The 18,927-nt window shown below is 38.9% G+C and overlaps 1 protein-coding gene across 2 annotated transcripts in view; it reads left to right on the top strand.

Annotated features, from left to right (window-relative positions):
* IGF2BP2 (insulin like growth factor 2 mRNA binding protein 2) overlaps positions 1 to 18,927 on the top strand; it is a 340,693-nt gene that overhangs the window by 279,239 nt on the left and 42,527 nt on the right. Inside the window, exons 10-11 of one of the 2 annotated variants that reach the window (XM_029606479.1) lie at positions 913 to 1,041; positions 12,624 to 12,692. In XM_029606479.1, the coding sequence (XP_029462339.1) occupies positions 913 to 1,041; positions 12,624 to 12,692 (198 nt within the window). The remainder of the gene's footprint in view (positions 1 to 912; positions 1,042 to 12,623; positions 12,693 to 18,927) is intronic. The other variant, XM_029606480.1, reaches the window with a different exon arrangement.

Below are 18,927 nucleotides of genomic sequence, written 5' to 3'. Positions count from 1 at the left end.
GACATAAGTATATAGAGTTAAAATAGACTAAGAGCAGTTCTGATTTATATTAAAAGTGTCTTTTAAGGTGGTGATTGGATAAGCTGCAAGCTGTCAAAGCAGTTTTTGGTGGTAATAGGATAAGGTGTCAGGCAGTTTAGTCACGTAGTCTTTAAGTGATGACCGGATAAGATGTGAGGTCATTTACTGGGTTCCATCTGGGTAGGAGCAATGGTTTGGAAACGGCAGAAAGGTTGGGGGGATTTAAGAGAACTGGTTGCAGTGGCTGCTGCTACCTATCAGTGGTTCTCTGAGGTACTTGGAGCGGGTGGGGACGCTGTCTTGAGAGGCAGGCCACATCTCAGCTTGCAGAAGCTGCCTTATAGAGCCACGTTTCTAATCATTTTCTGGAAGTTGGGAGGCTGGGGGCAAGTTTAATAGTAAGAGGTAAGGAGAGAAGTGAACAGTCTCCAGAAAGTTCCTCTAGAAACCGCTGCTCCACAGCCACTGCATGCTGCCACTCCCAGCAACATTTCTTTTACTTTTGGTTTTATTTCAGAAAAAAGTTACATTCTCTTTTTCTGATCCCCACCCCCCCTTTCTGTTTGCCTGTTTTTAAGTACTGATAGTGTTTTTCTGTCAATACTAATTTTATTAGCATTATTTAAAATTAATTGAAATTAACAACATCCCATATCTAGAACAATACACAGAATAGTTCATACAGAAGGGTTATCCCAAGGAGCAGAAGACCTAACCCAGGAATCGAACTCAGTACAGCACTGCCTTTGGGCCACCAGGCTGCCCCTCCCCCCCCCCGACCTGGATTTTCTATTACCTCAGCTTAGGCAGGTTTGCTTGGTCTGAGCATCAAAGGAATTGATAAGCTTAATCAATCTCCTTAAAAACAAAAACCCTCTCTTTTCTTTCCAGCAACAAGCAAACCTTATCCCAGGCTTGAACCTCAGTGCTCTGGGCATCTTTTCGACAGGACTCTCTGTGCTTCCCTCTTCAGCTGGGACCCGTGGCGCTGCCGCTGCTGCTGCATACAACCCTTACTCTGTAAGTAGGCTGCTGGAGAGCGCACAGCATACGAGATGCCTGTAAGGGAAGGGCGAGGTATAAATGAAGAGCACCGTGGGAGATGAATAGCAGCCCACGTTTTCCGTTTTTATTTTATTTTATTTTTTCTGGGAGTGTTATCTCATTGCTTACTACAAGAAGAAGGAAAACTGGAGAGAATCGGTGGAAAACAAGGAGTGGCAGGTTTTCTGGGCAAATCTTAGCATTTAGTTTTGTAGGCAGAAACCAGGACAGTAAAACAAAAATATTAAGATTGTTTTAATAGACTAAACATTATTTAAACATTTTATGCTATCATGAATTTAAAAGAAACTGCAGTCCCTTCCTCTCTCCCCTCTAAATACTGCATGGTATCTCCCTCTCACTACCTGCCAAGAATCTCCTACCCCACTCATCAGCTTTCCCCCTCTGCCCCCCAACCCACTCTGCAGCGTCTCCCTCTCCCCACCCGCTGCTGATGAGCATTTCCCTCTCTCCAGCCCTTCTCTCACCCTAACCCCCCTGCTCAGCAGCACCCTTCATTTCTCCTTCACCGTCCCCCGCCTTAACATGTCCCGCTTTCTTTTTCCCTTGACCAAGAATCTCCCTCTCTCTTCCCCACTGTAGCAGACTGTGCCCCCCCCTGTCTCTTCCAGCAGGGTGCCTGCCTGCACGTCGCTGTCTGGGGTCCGGGGAATGATCTGGGAAGTGCTTCTATCCGCTCTGGCTTCCAGCAGCGACGTAGGGCAAAGACTTGAAACACCACGTTGGCAGAACTGTTTGGTAGGCACCTTGGGCTGCTGTGGCTACCAGTGTCAGCAGCGGGGTGGTGGGAGGAGGCCTTGAAACGGCATATTGCCATCTCTGGAGCTGCTTCTTTGATGGCTTAAAATTAAAGTGAAAATCGGTTAAAACTGATTTTCACCTTTGCTAAAATACAAGATTTATGGATGAAAATCGATTTAAACGGATAACGAGGGACCCTAAAAATGAAATATTAGCTTTAGAAATGTTTAAATTATCTGCTTGTGCATCTTTCATTAACATGATGTTTATACTCGGGTACATAATAGAAAGGAATGTGTAACAGAAATTTAGTATTTGTAGTAACAATTTAAGAATGAATAGCAGTTAAACTAAGAGGTCAAGAATATTGTCACAACAAATGATTGACATTTCACGACACTTATAAAGTCAAAAGCTATTCTCTATTGAGATTTTCATCCAAAAGAACAGAATTTGTTTCCACCCAACAGAAGAGGAACAGATTTGAAGTGATTGAGGAATGGAGAATAAAACAGAGAATATCATAATGCCTCTGTATTGCTCGATAGTGCAACCTCAGCTTGAGTATTGGTTTCAGTTTTGGTCATCACATCTCAAAAAGGATTTAGCAGAATTAGAAAAGGTACAGAGAAGGGCAACCACAATGATAAAGAGGATGGAAAAATTCCCCTATGTGAAAAGGCTATAAAGAGGCTAGGACTCTCCAGCTTGGGGAGACATGCTAAAGGTCTGTAAAATAATGAGTGGTGTGGAACGAGTAAATGTGAATCTGTTGTTTACGCTTTCAAAAGTGCATAGATTAGGGGACAAACAATGAAATTACTAAGTTGTACTTTAAAACTAATAAAATGCATAACTAAGCTCTGAAACCCTTGCCAGAGGATGTGGTGAAAGCTGTTAGTGTAGCTGCATTTAAAAAAGGTTTGGACAAGTACCTGGAGGAAAAGTCCATTTACCATTATTATGGGAGAATTGCAGAAATCCACTGCTTAACCCTGAGATAATCATCATGGACTCTGTCTACCCTTTGCGATCCTGCCAGGTATTTGTGATCTGGATTGGACACAGGACACTGGACTTCATGGATCTTTGGACTGACCTCATATGGCAAGTCTTATGTTTAGCAGAGTGGAAAATTATATTGTGAATGCCAAGACCCCCACCTGGATTTACAGTCCCCTTCTCTGAGATTCCAGTATTTGTAGTATTTTTTTGTTCTGAGTATTCTGCATTTGATTGCCTTTTGTCCCCTTTATTAGGCTGAGAAAGGGATTGAAATATTGCCAGGGAGGAGATAGAGTTCCAAATCTTCAATTACATATAAAATAACTTTTAAATTACAGAATTATTTTTCCTTCTGTGGACCAAAGTGCTATATGATTACTGCTTATAATGCCAGGAGGCATTTCTTAAGTCTTTAAAGTTAAATTACCTTACATACTGCAGCCTTGCTATAATTTTCTTGGTTGAATGACCACAATGAGCCATCTCCTGAAGGTTTGCTATTCTTCTGTGACCATTAGGATCCCCAAGTATAGTCTTTGAAGACCATAAATAGATCTAGTTTTCAATATATCTCCAATTATTATTCATAATAGATATTTGCATGCAAAATGAGATGCATAAGAGTTTTCATTTGCATATTTGGATTAACTGTAGAAAAGGATTGTTTCTGTCCCATGGAGTTGGTAATCTCTACTTTAGTAGGCTATGGAATATTTTAGCAATGTAAAGACCAAAGGGTGACCAATAAGTTGAGGATTAGTGGGAGTAAAAATGACTAGTAAACATAGCTAATTTTTACAGAAATAGTGAATACATTATTTAGTTATTTATTTTAAAAACTTTTGTATACTGCTGTTCCAAACAGAAAAGGAGATCAAAGTGTTTTACAACCAAACATACATGAGGTGACATAAAATAAACAGCTATCACAATATCATCAAAACATAAACACATTAAAAATCAAAATACAAATAAAATCTTAAAAATATAAAAAAGTAAGACCAAAAACAAAAAAAGACAAAATTACACTCTGGAATGTATAATTATATCTTGAGAGTCTAACCATATTCTTCTTTGAATAGCCATGTTTTGAGTCCTTTTCTGAACAATTTTTAAATCAGTTGTTGATCTCAGGCAGTCAGGCAATGTATTCTGAAGTATGGGTCTGGCAATAGAAAAAGCTTTCTCCCTTACTTCACCAGTATTAGGGTCCACTTTGACATTCAATGTGAGACGTACGAACAGAACAGTGCTCTCTTTGGAACATTTGATGACCCTCGGAGTGAGGAAACTCGCCCAAAGATGAGATTTGTGCAATGTTCTCTCAACCTAGCTTGATGGACTCTCTACCTGGGTAACATCAAGCTAGGTTGAGAGAACACTGCACAAATCTCATCTTTGGGTGAGTTTCCTCACTTCGAGGATCATCAAATGTCCACAAGAGAGCACTGTTCTGTTCGTACGTCTCACTTTGAATGTCACAATGGCCCCTAACCCCCTACACTAATACCTAAACCTCGAGTTAGTAGATGGGCCTCCCATAGAGATGGAAATACATATCTAGGGTCAGGGCATCATGGCTAGAGTCTCTCTCTCTCGCTCTCTCTCTCGCAGCTTCAAACTATCAAAACCAGCATCCACAAAGAACATCACAACAGCTGATACAGCCATAATGCAAGCTATCACACAACTTAACACTCCTGAAAAGGTTGTAGCTTAAATCAGCATTAAAGCCATGCAATAGGGCTTTGCAAAACAGTAAATCCTGCCCCTAACTCCTCTTTTTCAGATTTGCATCACACCATACGATATGGTGCTATCGCATGCGTTGATGGCGCTTTTCGCATGCAATAAGCCCTTAACGCATGCAAAAATGCCTTAGCGCATTTTGATAAATGAGGGGGATAGGGTCCTAAAGTTAAGCATGTGAATAACAAGCTTAAATTTAGGTGTTTCAATTTTAGGAACCTAAAGTTATGAACCTAGTTTAAACCCTTAACTTAGGTCCCTAAATTTAATTGCTCAGAACTCAATTTTCAAAAGCTGTATTTCCTAATTTTGAGACTTAGCATCCTAAATTGGTCCTTTTGAAAATGTACTATGGTTGAGTACCACTTTAAGACTCTAAAAAGTGGGTGGCTACAGGGGCAGTTAGGGAAGGAAAAAAGGTACTTAGTACTGATTTTCAGCACTAGATACTGAACTTAGGATCCTAAACCTAGTACAATGAATAGCAGGACTTAATTTAGGCCCTAGGTTTTAGGCCCATAAATTTAGGTGCTCAGCTTATATTTATTTATTTATAAAATGTATACCCTGCCGATCCACAGAACTTTTATTAAATATTTGCCTCAATATATATTAATTCTGGCAACACGTGTGTATCTTTGAACTAGGTATGTGCACATGTTTGAAATGAATGGGTTAAAGGGAACAGATGAGGCCATTTTTGTTTTATTCATGGTTCCCCAAAATGAATGGAGGGCACCCACAAAAATGACGACAATTTTCATTTATATTCATTTTCATTTATCATAATATTCTCTGGGCCAAGTAAACCTACAAGAGCCAGCATGTTTTTTTTTTTGGGGGGGGGGGGGTTTCTCTGCTGAGCTTGATTTTTTTTCTGCTCAAGGTAACTTAGCAACCAATCCCTGCCAGAGACGTCATAGTCTGATGAGCCGGGGCAAGAAGAAACAGGGAAGAAGACAGGAAGCAGGACCAGTCAAGATCAAGCATCAGTCTTCCGATGGAGAATCATGTCCTGATTCCCTGAATCAAAGGATATTGAACAACTAGCTGAGGAGCATTTGGGGCCTCTAGTAGTGTCCTAGGCTCCAGTGAAGAGCTGAAGGAGACAGATGATGCTGACAGGGGCAGGGAGGTTTCCCCAGGAAGAGCATAAAGTACAGATACAGAGAGTGAGTGATGCTCCTGGTTTTTTTACTTCCTGGTCCACCCTCAGCCCCAGTGCCAGCAGCAGTAAAATAAACCCTGGGGTGGGGTTCATCCCCAAAATAAATTTTCTGGAGGAGAAAAAGTTTCCATGAGTATGAGGGACTGCCAGCAGAGGTGTTGCAGCTAGCGTACTCCTCGGCACCAGCAGGTGCAAGAAAGGCAGAAAAACCAGACAGTGAAGGAGACTTACATGCTTGCTACAGTTTGTGACACACGGATGAAAGGGAATATTGCCCTCCGGGCCCCTGGGTCTCACTTGCATGAAAGAGATGCAGTGGGGATGCAACCTAGGAAGGAGTGGCCATCCCACTGATTACTGTGAGCACAAGTAGCACCCTGTCAGATGTTACTTCCTCCTGCACCTCGATATGCCACACTCGCATTGCTTCCACAAAACCGTTTCTCCTGACTCAGGCCATAGCTACAACAGCTGGCGGCAGAGACCCTCACCCCACCCCAGCAAAGGAAACTCCAGCAGAAATTTCTCTGGCATACTTTCTCACAGAACCCATCGAAGACAGGTTATATTGGACGCACAAGTCTGGGATCTGGCCGAAATGGTCAAGCAATACCTTTCCTACCCGGCATGCCTACTGAACATATCGTCTCAATAAAGGGGAACATCATGAGCCCTCATCATTCAAGGCTGGCACCAGGTTGTTGAAAAAACAGTCTCCCTTTACTTGGTTTCCTAGAATTTCCAAACAACTGGCAGGAGAACTGAAAGCACAGCTACATTGAGCCAATGCCCTTGGTTTTTGCACTCCTTACCTTGCTGTGGTGATGTCATTTGTCTCGCTTGTTGCAGCTGCTGCCTTGCCTCTCTCCTGGTTCACAGACCTTGCTGTATTATTCTCCTACTGTCTGTTATTGCCAAGCCTTTTCCTCCTACCCCGCTTCTTTATTATACTGAGGTGCGCTGTCCCCAAAAAAGAAAAAATATTAAGAGAGAAAAAAAATTAAACCTCTTTTCCCATCCACCTGGTTCAATGCTTTTTGTTCTACTATTGTTACTGCCCTGTTTACATTTGGCCTTACCCTGCTTCTCTCTTAGTTATTTTGTTCCCACAAAGAAAAAAATTTGAAGAAAAGAGAAAATAAACTTTTCTCCTCTCACTCTTTTCTTGGTTCATTGCCTTATTTATTTTTTCATTTTTTCATTTTATTTTCTGCCTTCAAAGCAGATTGTATTCAGGACCTGTATATATTTCCCTATCCCCAGAGGGCTTACAATCTAAGGGCTTTATTTACTAAGCTTTTTTTCCCATAGAAACAGAATGAGGAAACAACTTTAGGAAATCAGGCCCTAAGTTTGCACCTGAGGTAATGGCGAGTGTAGAAACTTGCCCAAAGTCACAAGAAGTGTCACGAATTTGAATCCTGGCTTCTCTAGTTTGCAGCTTGCTGCTGTACCCAGTAGGCTTCGCCTTCATGCTATTTTAGTCTGTCACTTTTCCTACCTGTTCTACTCTTAGCCTTCTCACGTGCCCAGAACTTTTATCACTGCTAATTCCGTTTTGGTTTTTACCACTGTGGTTGCAGTCATACCCTTGATGCTATACCTTGGGGGTGTTGCTGCCACGCCCCTGATGCTACACCCTGAGGGATGCTGCTGCCATCTTGTCTTGCTAACATACCCATGATGCTGGATCTCTCAGAGTATGGTTGTGTGTTCCTAAAGCTCTTTCTGAGCCAAACGAACAACTTTTTGAAAAAGAGATTGTGAAAAGGAGAGAGAGAAGAATTTGGGCAAAGGGCTTTCTTCTTCACTGTTGCTCTTATAACGTGAGAGACAGGGGCACTGCAGTTCTGGGTAGGGTAGTGGTGAGAGAAGCAGTGAATAGGGTGGAGTGAAAATGTCATTTTATATCAAACTCTATAGTGCAGTCTTCTAATCTGCAGCTACTATTAGCTCCAGAGTCAGATTGCAGTGAACAGCAATTTACCTGTTTCTTCTCTGTCTCTGTCTCAGACTTTGTGTGTATGCAAAAGAAGTTGGCACATACAGTGTATGTGAGACACTTTTGCACACACTGTGAGAATTATTAGTTGTATTATTGTACTGTAGTACAGTTCATAAGCATAGCCAGCCAGCAGGTAGTGTGTGCCACTGCCAAGCTTTGTAACTCTTCTTGCTAGGTAGTTCACGGAGTCTATTGATTTGTTTGCGTCTGTGACACAAACCACATTAATTTTGGTGACCTAAGAAACACATGAACAAACCAAAACAAACATTTTGCCTCTAGATGTGATCCTACTGTGCACATGCATAAAAGGAAATTTGATTATTTGTGGCATATTCATATTCTGCGTGTGCATTTGATTTTTAAATGAATGAAATGTTTTTTAGTAGTACTTGAGATGGAAGTTGTTTATCTGAATATATGATGGTTTGCTTGGTGGACAAAAGTTTTATTCTCACTACTTATGAGTGAAAGGAGAAATTTCTATAACTTGTAAGTGATAAAACACTAACAAATTGTACTTTATATATAAAGTACAATATATATATATATATATATATATAGGATTATCTACAAGTAGTATTAAAAGGTTGGAATTACTTCAGAACATAGCAGCTAAACTTTTAACCAAGTAAAAGAGATTTGATCATTTTTCTTTTGTTTTGCATAATATGCAGTGGTTTTCCAATAAAGTGAGATCTACATTTAAAATTGTTTCTACAATTTTTAAACATTTGTAAAAGAATACTCTTAAATACGTTTCTTTTTTTTCAGCTCTTTATTTTACATTTTCCAACATACAAACAGCAATCAATAATAGCAAACATTACAGACTTACAACAGGGAGCAATACAAATTCACTTAAATACTTTTCAGAGCACCTGCAGAGTTATACTCTTGCCAGGTCCCTTAGGTCTTCTCGTCTTCTCAACAAGGTCTCTTACGTATTCCATCACTTTTGGAGATCTGTTTGACTTCCATTTACTGTAGTCCAGTTATCTGGAATTCAGCCATCCAGGAACTTTGGGCTAAATTTATTAATTACACTTTGGAATGTTAAATAACACCTAGCTTTTTGACCAAATTTTTGGAAAGATGCCTGATTTTATGAAGGTTTTTCTTCCTCAGGGATAAGATGGGACTAGTGTGTGGCTCAGTTTACATTTATTTTAAACATAATTTTTGTTTTTGCATTTTTATTTGTTGTTTTTATTTTTTTTTATGATTATTGAATTTTAATTAATATTTTGTGTATTATTTGTTCTTTTATTATAGTCCACCTTGATGCTGTTAGCAAAAGGCAGGGAATTCAAGTCCAAATAAATGGAAATGGAAAAACAGGAATTAGCCTTGCCTTCTACAACTCACATGTGACTCCTTCAGACCTTGTCCCTGTGAAGGACAGTCCCACCCAAGTGTCCTCCACAAGGAGGACCTGCTTCATCAGCCCTGTGCTAAGGCTAACTGCCTCTATGTCTCATGGGCACATGAGTTTTGTTAGATCACAAACCCTTCCCAACAGTGAGTAGTACACTACACTTAACAAACCTGCAATACACTGATCTTACACATTGAGGCAGAGTCTGACTTACAATGCTGGCAGATTAACCTACTGAGACCACACTTACCATTCCACTAAAAGTCATACTCAGCTAGTAAGGGGCAGATTTTTGAGTACCCTTACATATATATATATATATATATACACACAAAAATATATATGAGAATATGTTCATCTATGTCACAAAATTGCTTTTAAATATACAAAAAGATTTTTATTAGAAAATTTCAACAAATCATATTATATATCAAGACCTTTAAAAAAACCAAAACCTAACATCAATTGCTTTACCAATTAGTGTTCACATATACTGTATTATTAAACTACTGCGTACACCATACACACAGTGAACTCAACACAGTACTCACTCATCCATCCAATAAAAAACTTTGTTACCCTTCTCAATACATATCATCTAAGATGATATGTTAATCCAATACCACATATATAGAAAAAGGAAATGTTTATACACAGTAATGTATTACCGCTTAGATATTGCTCAAATCCTAAGAATGATTTTTTGCTTCTTTTAATAACACCCTTTTTTTTAATAAATAATAGTCATACTTATCTAGTTAATTACATCTTATGTATGCTGTATTTTTAAATCAACATTTCCTTCCAATATTTACATTAAATCCCTGGTTTAAATACAATCCAAGCCCTAATTTTATTGTATTAATAGAGTCCCAACAAAGGCCTTTGTTTCACCTAATTTATAGTATTCATTAGGGGAATGTTTATGATGAAATTGAAGTGATGCTATATAAACCAGCCGGGATTCACTGGGTAGTCCTGCCTTCCAACATAATACTTAAATATAGTGGTTTAACTTTAAATCGTAAAACAACTGGAAAAGACCCATAAATGAGGTGTGTTACTGTTGTGTTAAAAAACTTGCCTTCTTTAGACATAAAAAAACTTCTACAAACCTTAAATTAACTTCCTGGTAACCCAATTCTTGTCACATCGGAAAAGATTTTTTTAAATTATCTGACTCTCATAAAGTTGCTGTATCTTTAAACTGTTCGTTTCCACTGAAACATAAACATACCACATACTATCAATTATATCGTTTATTACCCCTCATTATAAAACCTCCTATAGTACATATAGGCATTTCCAAGAAAATGTACACACAAGCTTTTACCTTAATACAGTATCGTTGTGATACTCCATGTTCATTCAAAAAGAGCATGTAACTGACAACCGGAAGCTACCTCGTAATATATCCTACATAGCATTATAAAAACTGGAGACTCTGCTGAAGGAAAGGTAAGTGAACTATCTACAATCTGGTGGATTGATGGACCCAAGGCAGCATAGATTCAACAAGGGAAGGTCCTGTCAGACAAATCTGATTGTTTTTTTTCATTGGGTGACTAGAGAATTGGATCAAGGAAGAGCACTCATTGTGATTTACTTAGATTTCAGAAAAGCTTTGTAAATGGTCCACTTAGGAGCCTTATGAATAAAAAGTGGTTTGGGTGTGGGCAGCAAGGTAGTGAGTGGATTACAAAATGGTTGACTCACAGAAGAAATTGTGTAATGGTAAATGAAACCTGCTGTGATGAGAGATTGGTATTAAGCATAGTGCCTCAAGGATCAGTTTTAGGATTAGTTCTGTTCAGTATCTTTGTCAGTGACATTTTGGAGGGGTTAGAAGGAAAAGTTTGTCTTTTTGCAGATGATACTAAGATCTGCAAGAGAGTGTACAGGCTTGAGGAGTAGAGAAAATGAAAAGCAATTTAAATAAACTTGAAGAGTGGACAAAAAATTGGCAGCTGAAATTCAATGCCAAGAATTACAAACTCATGCATGTGTGGGTGTGGTAATTCAAAAGAGCTATGTGTGATGGGGGCAAAAGACTAATATGCACAAACTGGGAGTGAGACCTTGGGATGATTGGTGACCTGAAGGCAATGAAGCACTTTGACAAGGCGGTAGTTAAAGCCAGAAGTATGCTGGAATAACCAACAGAAAAAAGGAGGTGATTTTGCCTTTGAACAGATGCATGGTGAGGTCTCACCTGGAGTATCATGCTCAATTCTAGAGACCCTATCTCAAAGGGGATAGAGACAAGATGGAAAAGGTCCAGAGGAAAGTGACCAAAATGGGGTGGGATCTGTTTTGGAAGACCTATGAGGAGAGGCTTAAGCATTTAAATATGTATATCCTAGAGGAGAGGAGGAGCAGGGGAGATATGATGCAGACCTTTAGACTCCTAAAAGGAATTAATGATGCAGAAATATCAAACCTTTTCCATTGGAAAGGAACCTGTATAACTAGGTGTCACAATATGAAATTCCAGCGGAGATGACTTGGAACCAACATCAGGAAATGATATTAATGGAGAGGGCGGGAAATATATAAATAAATAAATAAATAAAATAATATGCATAGGGGTAACCTGCATGATGCGGCAGTTACTACCATAAACAACTTGCTGGGCAGACTGGATGGACCATCACTGCTATGTTACTATATATTCACCTTGAACAGTATATCTGATGAGGAAGCGTAATATACATTTTTGTAAATAAAATAAATAAATTATATATATATAAATGTTCCACACACATAGATTGACATGTAAACTTGCATAACTGAAATACATGAAGACTTTTTCAAAACAGTTTGGATAGTTAAAGATTTTTTATTTTAGAGTATTAATAACATTGCAGTTAGAGAGAGAGAGAGCTAGTGCTGAATAATCTGTTTCTGCTGTTCATTGACTCTTTTCATCATGCAACTTTTCCTCATATACCCTGACAGTAGGACTCACTGACTTTGTCTTCTTCTTAGGACAGTATGATAGTAATTTTCTAATGTCCCATATTGGTACAAAGTTTCACAGTATTCTTTACCTATGGACTTTACAGTAATTTTCAAAGTGAAATTCCACACATATTTATACTTAGAAAATTACCTAGGAAAACTATCTGCATGTATTTACACCTGCTAATTTATGTGGGTAGGTTTCTCAAGAAACATTGCATGCATAGTTTTGAAAAATTCAAAAGTAAGCATTTAAATACAACCCCCTCCTCAATCCTACCCCCGTGAATGCTTCCCTTTGCTGCAGGTAAAGTTTCATATGTAGCGTTACTACGCATGTAAGTTTACGTGCATATAGGGATGGTACGTTTTTCCAAAAGTCCATTTCTGTAGGTAAAGCACTGTTTTACCCATGGGAATGAGTTTTAAAATTACCCTCCCTGTGCTCTTCTTATCCTGAAATGGGTCATATTCCTGGCTTTGCTGCTGTTTAGTGCAACATCAACTGACCAGTTTCTTTCCCACTGTAGAGTCCTTCGTCATACCTCTCTGGCTTATATGGAGCCTCCCCGCTGGGCGCATTCCCGCATCAGCACTCCGTAAGTGCCACGCTCTTCCGTTATCTTCAGTCTGCTGTGCCAGCTTGCTAGTAGTTGTACGCTAACTCGCAAAGCAGCATCATGTGTGTGCGCTTGTGTATGTTGCCGAAAATAACTTCAGTTACAAAAATCAAGACCCTTCTCTACAGTCCAGATGCTCTATGGCACTGATATTAAGTAAGAAGAATTTTTTGTATTTTGTCCTTGTATAATAGGGAGCTTTAAACCACAATGATACCGTTCCTTACTTCTAGAATGGTTCCACATTTTAGAGACTTGCTATTTCTCTTTGATGTGCCAGACTGGAAAAACTAGTTGCATAGTTGCATAGTTTAGATTTCAAGAAAGCCAGAGATCCATTGAGTCCACCTTGCCTAACAGCTCTGCCTAGGACTATAGGTAGTAATTCAGGGAAAGATGAAAGAGCAGAAGTAGACAATTTTGGCTCTGGAGTACCACAAACTGGAGTGGCTTTCAAGATATTTACATTGAATATGCATGAGATATATTTATAAAACCTATACAACGGCTCAGTACCTCAAAATTTATCAATTAATCAAATACAATTTCATTCGAGGTTAAATGCTTAAAAGCATAAATTATAATTTATAATGCTCTAACAAACTCTACCAGGGGAGGTATCAGATATAGTGCTCACAGTCTCACAGGCTCTTGCCCTATACAGGGCTGCAACCCTTCTCATGTATCGGCACTGTTATATTTTACGTCATCTACCATTACCCCATGGTGAGCCTGTTATTTTCTGTGTATAATAAATTACCAAAAGTTTTTAAAAGAATTTTTTGATTTTTTTACCCGTGAAAACTATTCACCATTATATGTGATCTCTCTATTTAATATCTCTCTATTTAATTACTCAATATTATAACAGCACTTATCTTTTTTACTTTGCGCTCATTTGTTTGTTGTCAGCTGGCTTCCTGCAGGAAGCCAGCTGACAACAAACAAATGAGCGCAAAGTAAAAAAGATAAGTGCTGTTATAATATTGAGTAATTAAATAGAGAGATATTAAATAGAGAGATCACATATAATGGTGAATAGTTTTCACGGGTAAAAAAATCAAAAAATTCTTTTAAAAACTTTTGGTAATTTATTATACACAGAAAATAACAGGCTCACCATGGGGTAATGGTAGATGACGTAAAATATAACAGTGCCGATACATGAGAAGGGTTGCAGCCCTGTATAGGGCAAGAGCCTGTGAGACTGTGAGCACTATATCTGATACCTCCCCTGGTAGAGTTTGTTAGAGCATTATAAATTATAATTTATGCTTTTAAGCATTTAACCTCGAATGAAATTGTATTTGATTAAATGAGATATATTTATAACATAAGAAATGCCATGTTGTATCAGACTGAGGTCCATTGACAGCTGCATCCTGCCTCCAACAGTGGCCAATCCAGGGCACAAGTCCCAGGAAAATCCCATAAAGAGATCTATTTCCTGTTACTCCCAGGTATAGCAATAGCATGCTTTAGTCTACTTGGCTAAAAATGTGTTCTGGACCTTTCCTCCAGGAACTTATCCAAACCTTTTTAAATCCTGCTATGCTAGTTGCCTTGACCACGTTCTTTGGCAGCATACAATGGAGGCAGTGTACCAAATACACCTCATACATATTCATTGTGGATATCCTGAAAACCCAGTCTGTTTGTGGGACTATAAGATAAGAGTTGCCTACCCCAATCTATTATATTGCATAAAGAAAAAATGTGCTTCTCACCCATAATAAAGGCAATTAGTTAAGTCCCTGGATCAGCCCTTCCTTAAATATGTCCCTTCCTTAAATATGTCCAATGTTTTTTTTTATTTATTTGAGCTAGAATAGAGGTAGTAAATATCACATTCTCCAAATGAGTGCATTTATTTGAATAGGACTTTTTCGGGGCTATACACCCCTGTTTTCATAAACCATTTTTGTTTTAAGAAAGCTATAAACCAACAGAAACATAAACCCCCCCAAAGAAAAGGTTATGCACTTTCTTAGCCATAACTATTTGCACTGCTCTTTGAGTACTGGTGATACCATGATTTTAGACAGCTTGAGTCCAAGAAACCATGAGACCAGCAGGAGTTGAAGTTAAAGCTAAAAATCAAATAGAGTTTGTGGTTTGCAATAAGTCAGTTTTCATAATGGAAAGAGGTAAATAATGGAATACCTCAGGGATTTCTACTGGGACAGTATTGTCTAACATTCATTAATGGGGTTTTCAAGATGGCATTTGAGAGATAAGACACTGCATTATCAGGTCTCTTAACACTAAGACAACTTTTCCTATTATACCTTTTTCCTCTGTGCTGATGGAAAGGAAAGGATGAGTTCAGGTGCTCCCCTCTGACTCAGCCACCTCTTCAAAGCTGTCCGTTTGACTTTTTGCCATCCCGAGTTTGTCAGCCTTGGAGTTGGAAACTACGCATCTTGTTGCCAATGGGAGGGAAGAAGCCTCTTTTCAGCCCAAGGCTGAAGTCTTGCTTAGCCCCATGGCCGTGAGGCCTCTCCAAAACTAGGAAGGCAACCACTTAGGTGTCGCAAGAGCAGCGTCATGAGAGGCCACCACCCACGTTGTGACTTTGTTGCAGGCTATCCCTGATTTAGCAGCAGTAGGGTTATTGTAGACAGCAGTGCAGGCTACCCAGGTACCCAAAGAGAGGCTGGTTGGTTGAAGGAAGGCCGCAGTTGAACAGGGGTCACTACGGGACGAAAATGGAGGTGGAAATTCAGCAGTATGAAATGAAGTAGTGCAGTGGCCCTCCCCAGTCTCTCCACAGTTAGAGCTAGCAAGTTGGAGAGGCCTGAAGTTATCACACTGGAGTCTGTTTGGCAGGCTGTCACTAACTTGGAGCACATTGTGAGTAGGACAAAGGAAGGCATGAAATCATTCTTCAAGGAATACAAGGAGCAAGTTATTAGTTTCCTCAGAGTGGTAAATTGGAGCTCGTAGAAGAGCAAATAACTGTACAGAATGTGAACACTATTCTTCCAATGTAAATTGGAAATGATGGAAAACTGGATGAAAGAGTTAAATATGAGTCCTCAGTGTCACCCAGGTTCCTATGACTAGTCTGGTGGAACCTTTTAGGAGATGTTTCAATCTTAATACTTGGGGCTCTTTGCTTCCTTTAACAGGGTTTTCTTTTTCCCATCTAAGAAGCACACACAAACTCATCAGCTCCAGAAGTTTGTAATCAAGATCAAGTGACTTTGGACAGTTTGGAACTTGACCGCATTTCTCAAAAATTCTCAAGACACTCTATTAGTTTCTTTTGTTCTTGAATTGAATACAAATTCAATGATGAGGCTCTTTATTGAGCTAGAAATAGTTTGTGGGTCATACAGTTTGGTTTTTCCCTGACATTTGTAGATCAGCGCTGATTAGGAGGAAGATATTTTGGCAACACACTAGGAGTTTTTAGCCCTAACTGGGGAATTTTTTCTTCAATATCCTTGCAAGTGCATGTTAAAGTTAGCTAAGTTGCTTAGGATCATTTTTATGATCCTAAGCAACTTAGGAGTTTTCTTGATGAGGTTTCTGTACAAGTCGGTGGTGGTAGCTAATAGGTGGTGTGAGTGGTGGTAGGTGTAGTATCTGCAATGTTTAGCTCACAAGCATTAGTTTAAAAATCTTTTCAGATTTTTCTTTCTTTTTATATACATATATTTTTTCTTTTATTATTATTAGTGTCATCTGCTCTTTTTTTCTTTGAAACCACCCTAGATTCTGGGGACTGTATGTTGGCTAGCATAATGTTGTTTATTTCTCAATATTATTTATTTATTTTTAAAAATTCCTATACTGCGTAGATGGTAGACTCATGGCAGTTTACAGAAATGAGACATTCCTAATGATTAAAATCTAATTACTATAAAAAAAAAACCATAAAAGCAAGTTAAACATAAAAATGAATAAAAAAATGTAATACCGCCTATGATAACTTGTAAACAGCTACATTTATAAGTACTACTTAAGGCAGTTAAGTATCTAACTGAAAAGCTAGCTTAAAAAGATGGGTTGTTATTAGTTTCTTAAAACTTTTAGTGCAGGCGGTGATTCTTAGAGGACCAGGGAGAGAGTTTCAGAGAACTGCACCAGCAACAGAAAATACACATTCATTGGTTACAGCCAAATGAGAGTGCTTCAGTGAAGAAACAGATAGAAGCCGGGATTGACTTGAACACAGTGATCTGGATAGCACATAGATTTTTAACAAAAGATACTGGTCCAAGGTTAATCAGGATTTCAAATATTATATGAATAATGGTGGTGGCTTTATATTGTACACACCAGCAGATTGGTAACTAGTGTAGATTGTATAAAACTGGTGTAATGTGTAGCCTTCTGTTCAGTCCCATTAGAATATGGGAAGCAGTATTTTGTGTGACTTGAAAAAGTCTAAAAGGCGCTGGTATACCAAGTTGTAGAGCATTATAATAGTCAAAACCGGTGAAAATTAAGGCTTGAAATATGGTTCTAAAATTGGTTGCATCGAGTAAAGGTTTCAGATGCCTAAGCAGTTTGATCTTCAAAAAGGTCAAGCTACTATAGATCCCTATACAAAATCTAAATGCTAGTTAACAGAATACTTCATTTCAGTCACAAATGCAGAACCTAACCAAATACAGAATAAAGTGACCATAAAAAGTATAACTAGTAACATGCAGACAAAAACTGAAAACTGCAACAAGGCAAACTGTATGCAGTATAACAATGTAAAAACAGAAATATAACGAAAAGAAATAGTTGCCGGATGTCCTTTAAAATGCTTTATTGTATGGAGATGTATTAAAATTGCCCGACTCTGACCGAGTTTCACCACCTAATGATGCAACGAGTGGAGACTTGTCATCTAGCTACGGTTTAAATGACATGTCCCTATTGTGGATGATGCAATCAGTAATATTTCTTCTCTAAATATATGTTGTCTGAATGAACACTTGTGGTGCAGCATTGTGTCAGGTGTTTTAAATTAACATGACCTCAACTTGATACCTCAATTCCTAACGTATACAGCCCCTGAGGCAGCCACTCATTAGGTGGCGAAACTCGGCCAGAGTCGGGCAATTTTAATATGTCTCCACTACAATAAAGCATTTTAAAGGACATCCGGCATGTATTTCTTTTCGTTTTATCAAAACAGAAATATAACCATGCCTTATATAAAATTAAACAAAATTAAGAAATATAAAACATCAATCATACTAGTAAAACCATAACAATAAAAACAATAAATATTTCAAAACATCTGGAGGTCAATATTCAGCTGCAGAGCAGCTAGTTAAGTTAGCCGGATATAGCTATCAGACTAACTTAATGGGGATATTCAGCGGCACAACTGTGCCGCTGAATATCCCTGGCTATCTTAAAGTTAGCCAGTTATGCTAAATTGGCTAACTTTAGGTCAACCGTATGAGCCGACCAGCGTTAAACTAACTCTGATGTGCCCCAAATGCATCCTGCCAGCCCCTGGAACGCCTCTGACTTAAGCGGCTAAATTCTCGCCACATAACTCATTTTGTGGCTAGAATTTAGCGCTTACAGCTCTCAATATAGCCAGGTAGCCATTTAGATAGCTTTTCAGTTATCCATCGAAATGGCTTTTGAATATCGACGCCTGATGAATAGAATAACATCCAATAATTTAAAATGTATAGACAATTTTAAAAAAATTTCCAAACACCAATAAAATATTTCAAAACAGCAGGCACATCAAATAATACCCAATAAAAATTAAAACTTATAAGGATAAAAAAACTAGTTTCGATACCTGAGAACTTTTGATTTCCAGTCACCTTAAGATTGTCATAAATTAGTTGGGGTGGAGGAGCGTGCACATATGGGTAGAATTTAAAAGGAGCGCGTGCGGCCTTCATGTGCACACGCTATAGCTGGCTTATTGTAGTGGAGATGTATTAAAATTGCCCGACTCTGACCGAGTTTCGCCACCAAAATTTGAGCGTCCTCGGAGGGAACTTTCCTACCTCCCATCCCACCTTCCCTTCCCTTCCCCTACCTCCCCCGCTCTTTCCCTCCTACTTTTGATGATTTTTTTTGTTTGTTTTAAAACTTACTTCAGCCCTGGGTCTGAAGTAAGTTTCACATGCCAGCCGAGCGGCTGTGCGGAGGCCTCTGGCCGCACCCCCGGACCGCCCCTTTTGTAAAGCTCCGGGACTTACACGCGTCTGGGGCTTTACGCACGTCGCCGGGCCTTTTT

The sequence above is a fragment of the Rhinatrema bivittatum genome, chromosome 6, assembly GCF_901001135.1.
Source record: "Rhinatrema bivittatum chromosome 6, aRhiBiv1.1, whole genome shotgun sequence".
NCBI classification, from domain to species: Eukaryota; Metazoa; Chordata; class Amphibia; order Gymnophiona; family Rhinatrematidae; genus Rhinatrema; species Rhinatrema bivittatum.
This window is presented reverse-complemented; position numbering and strand designations above follow the sequence as displayed.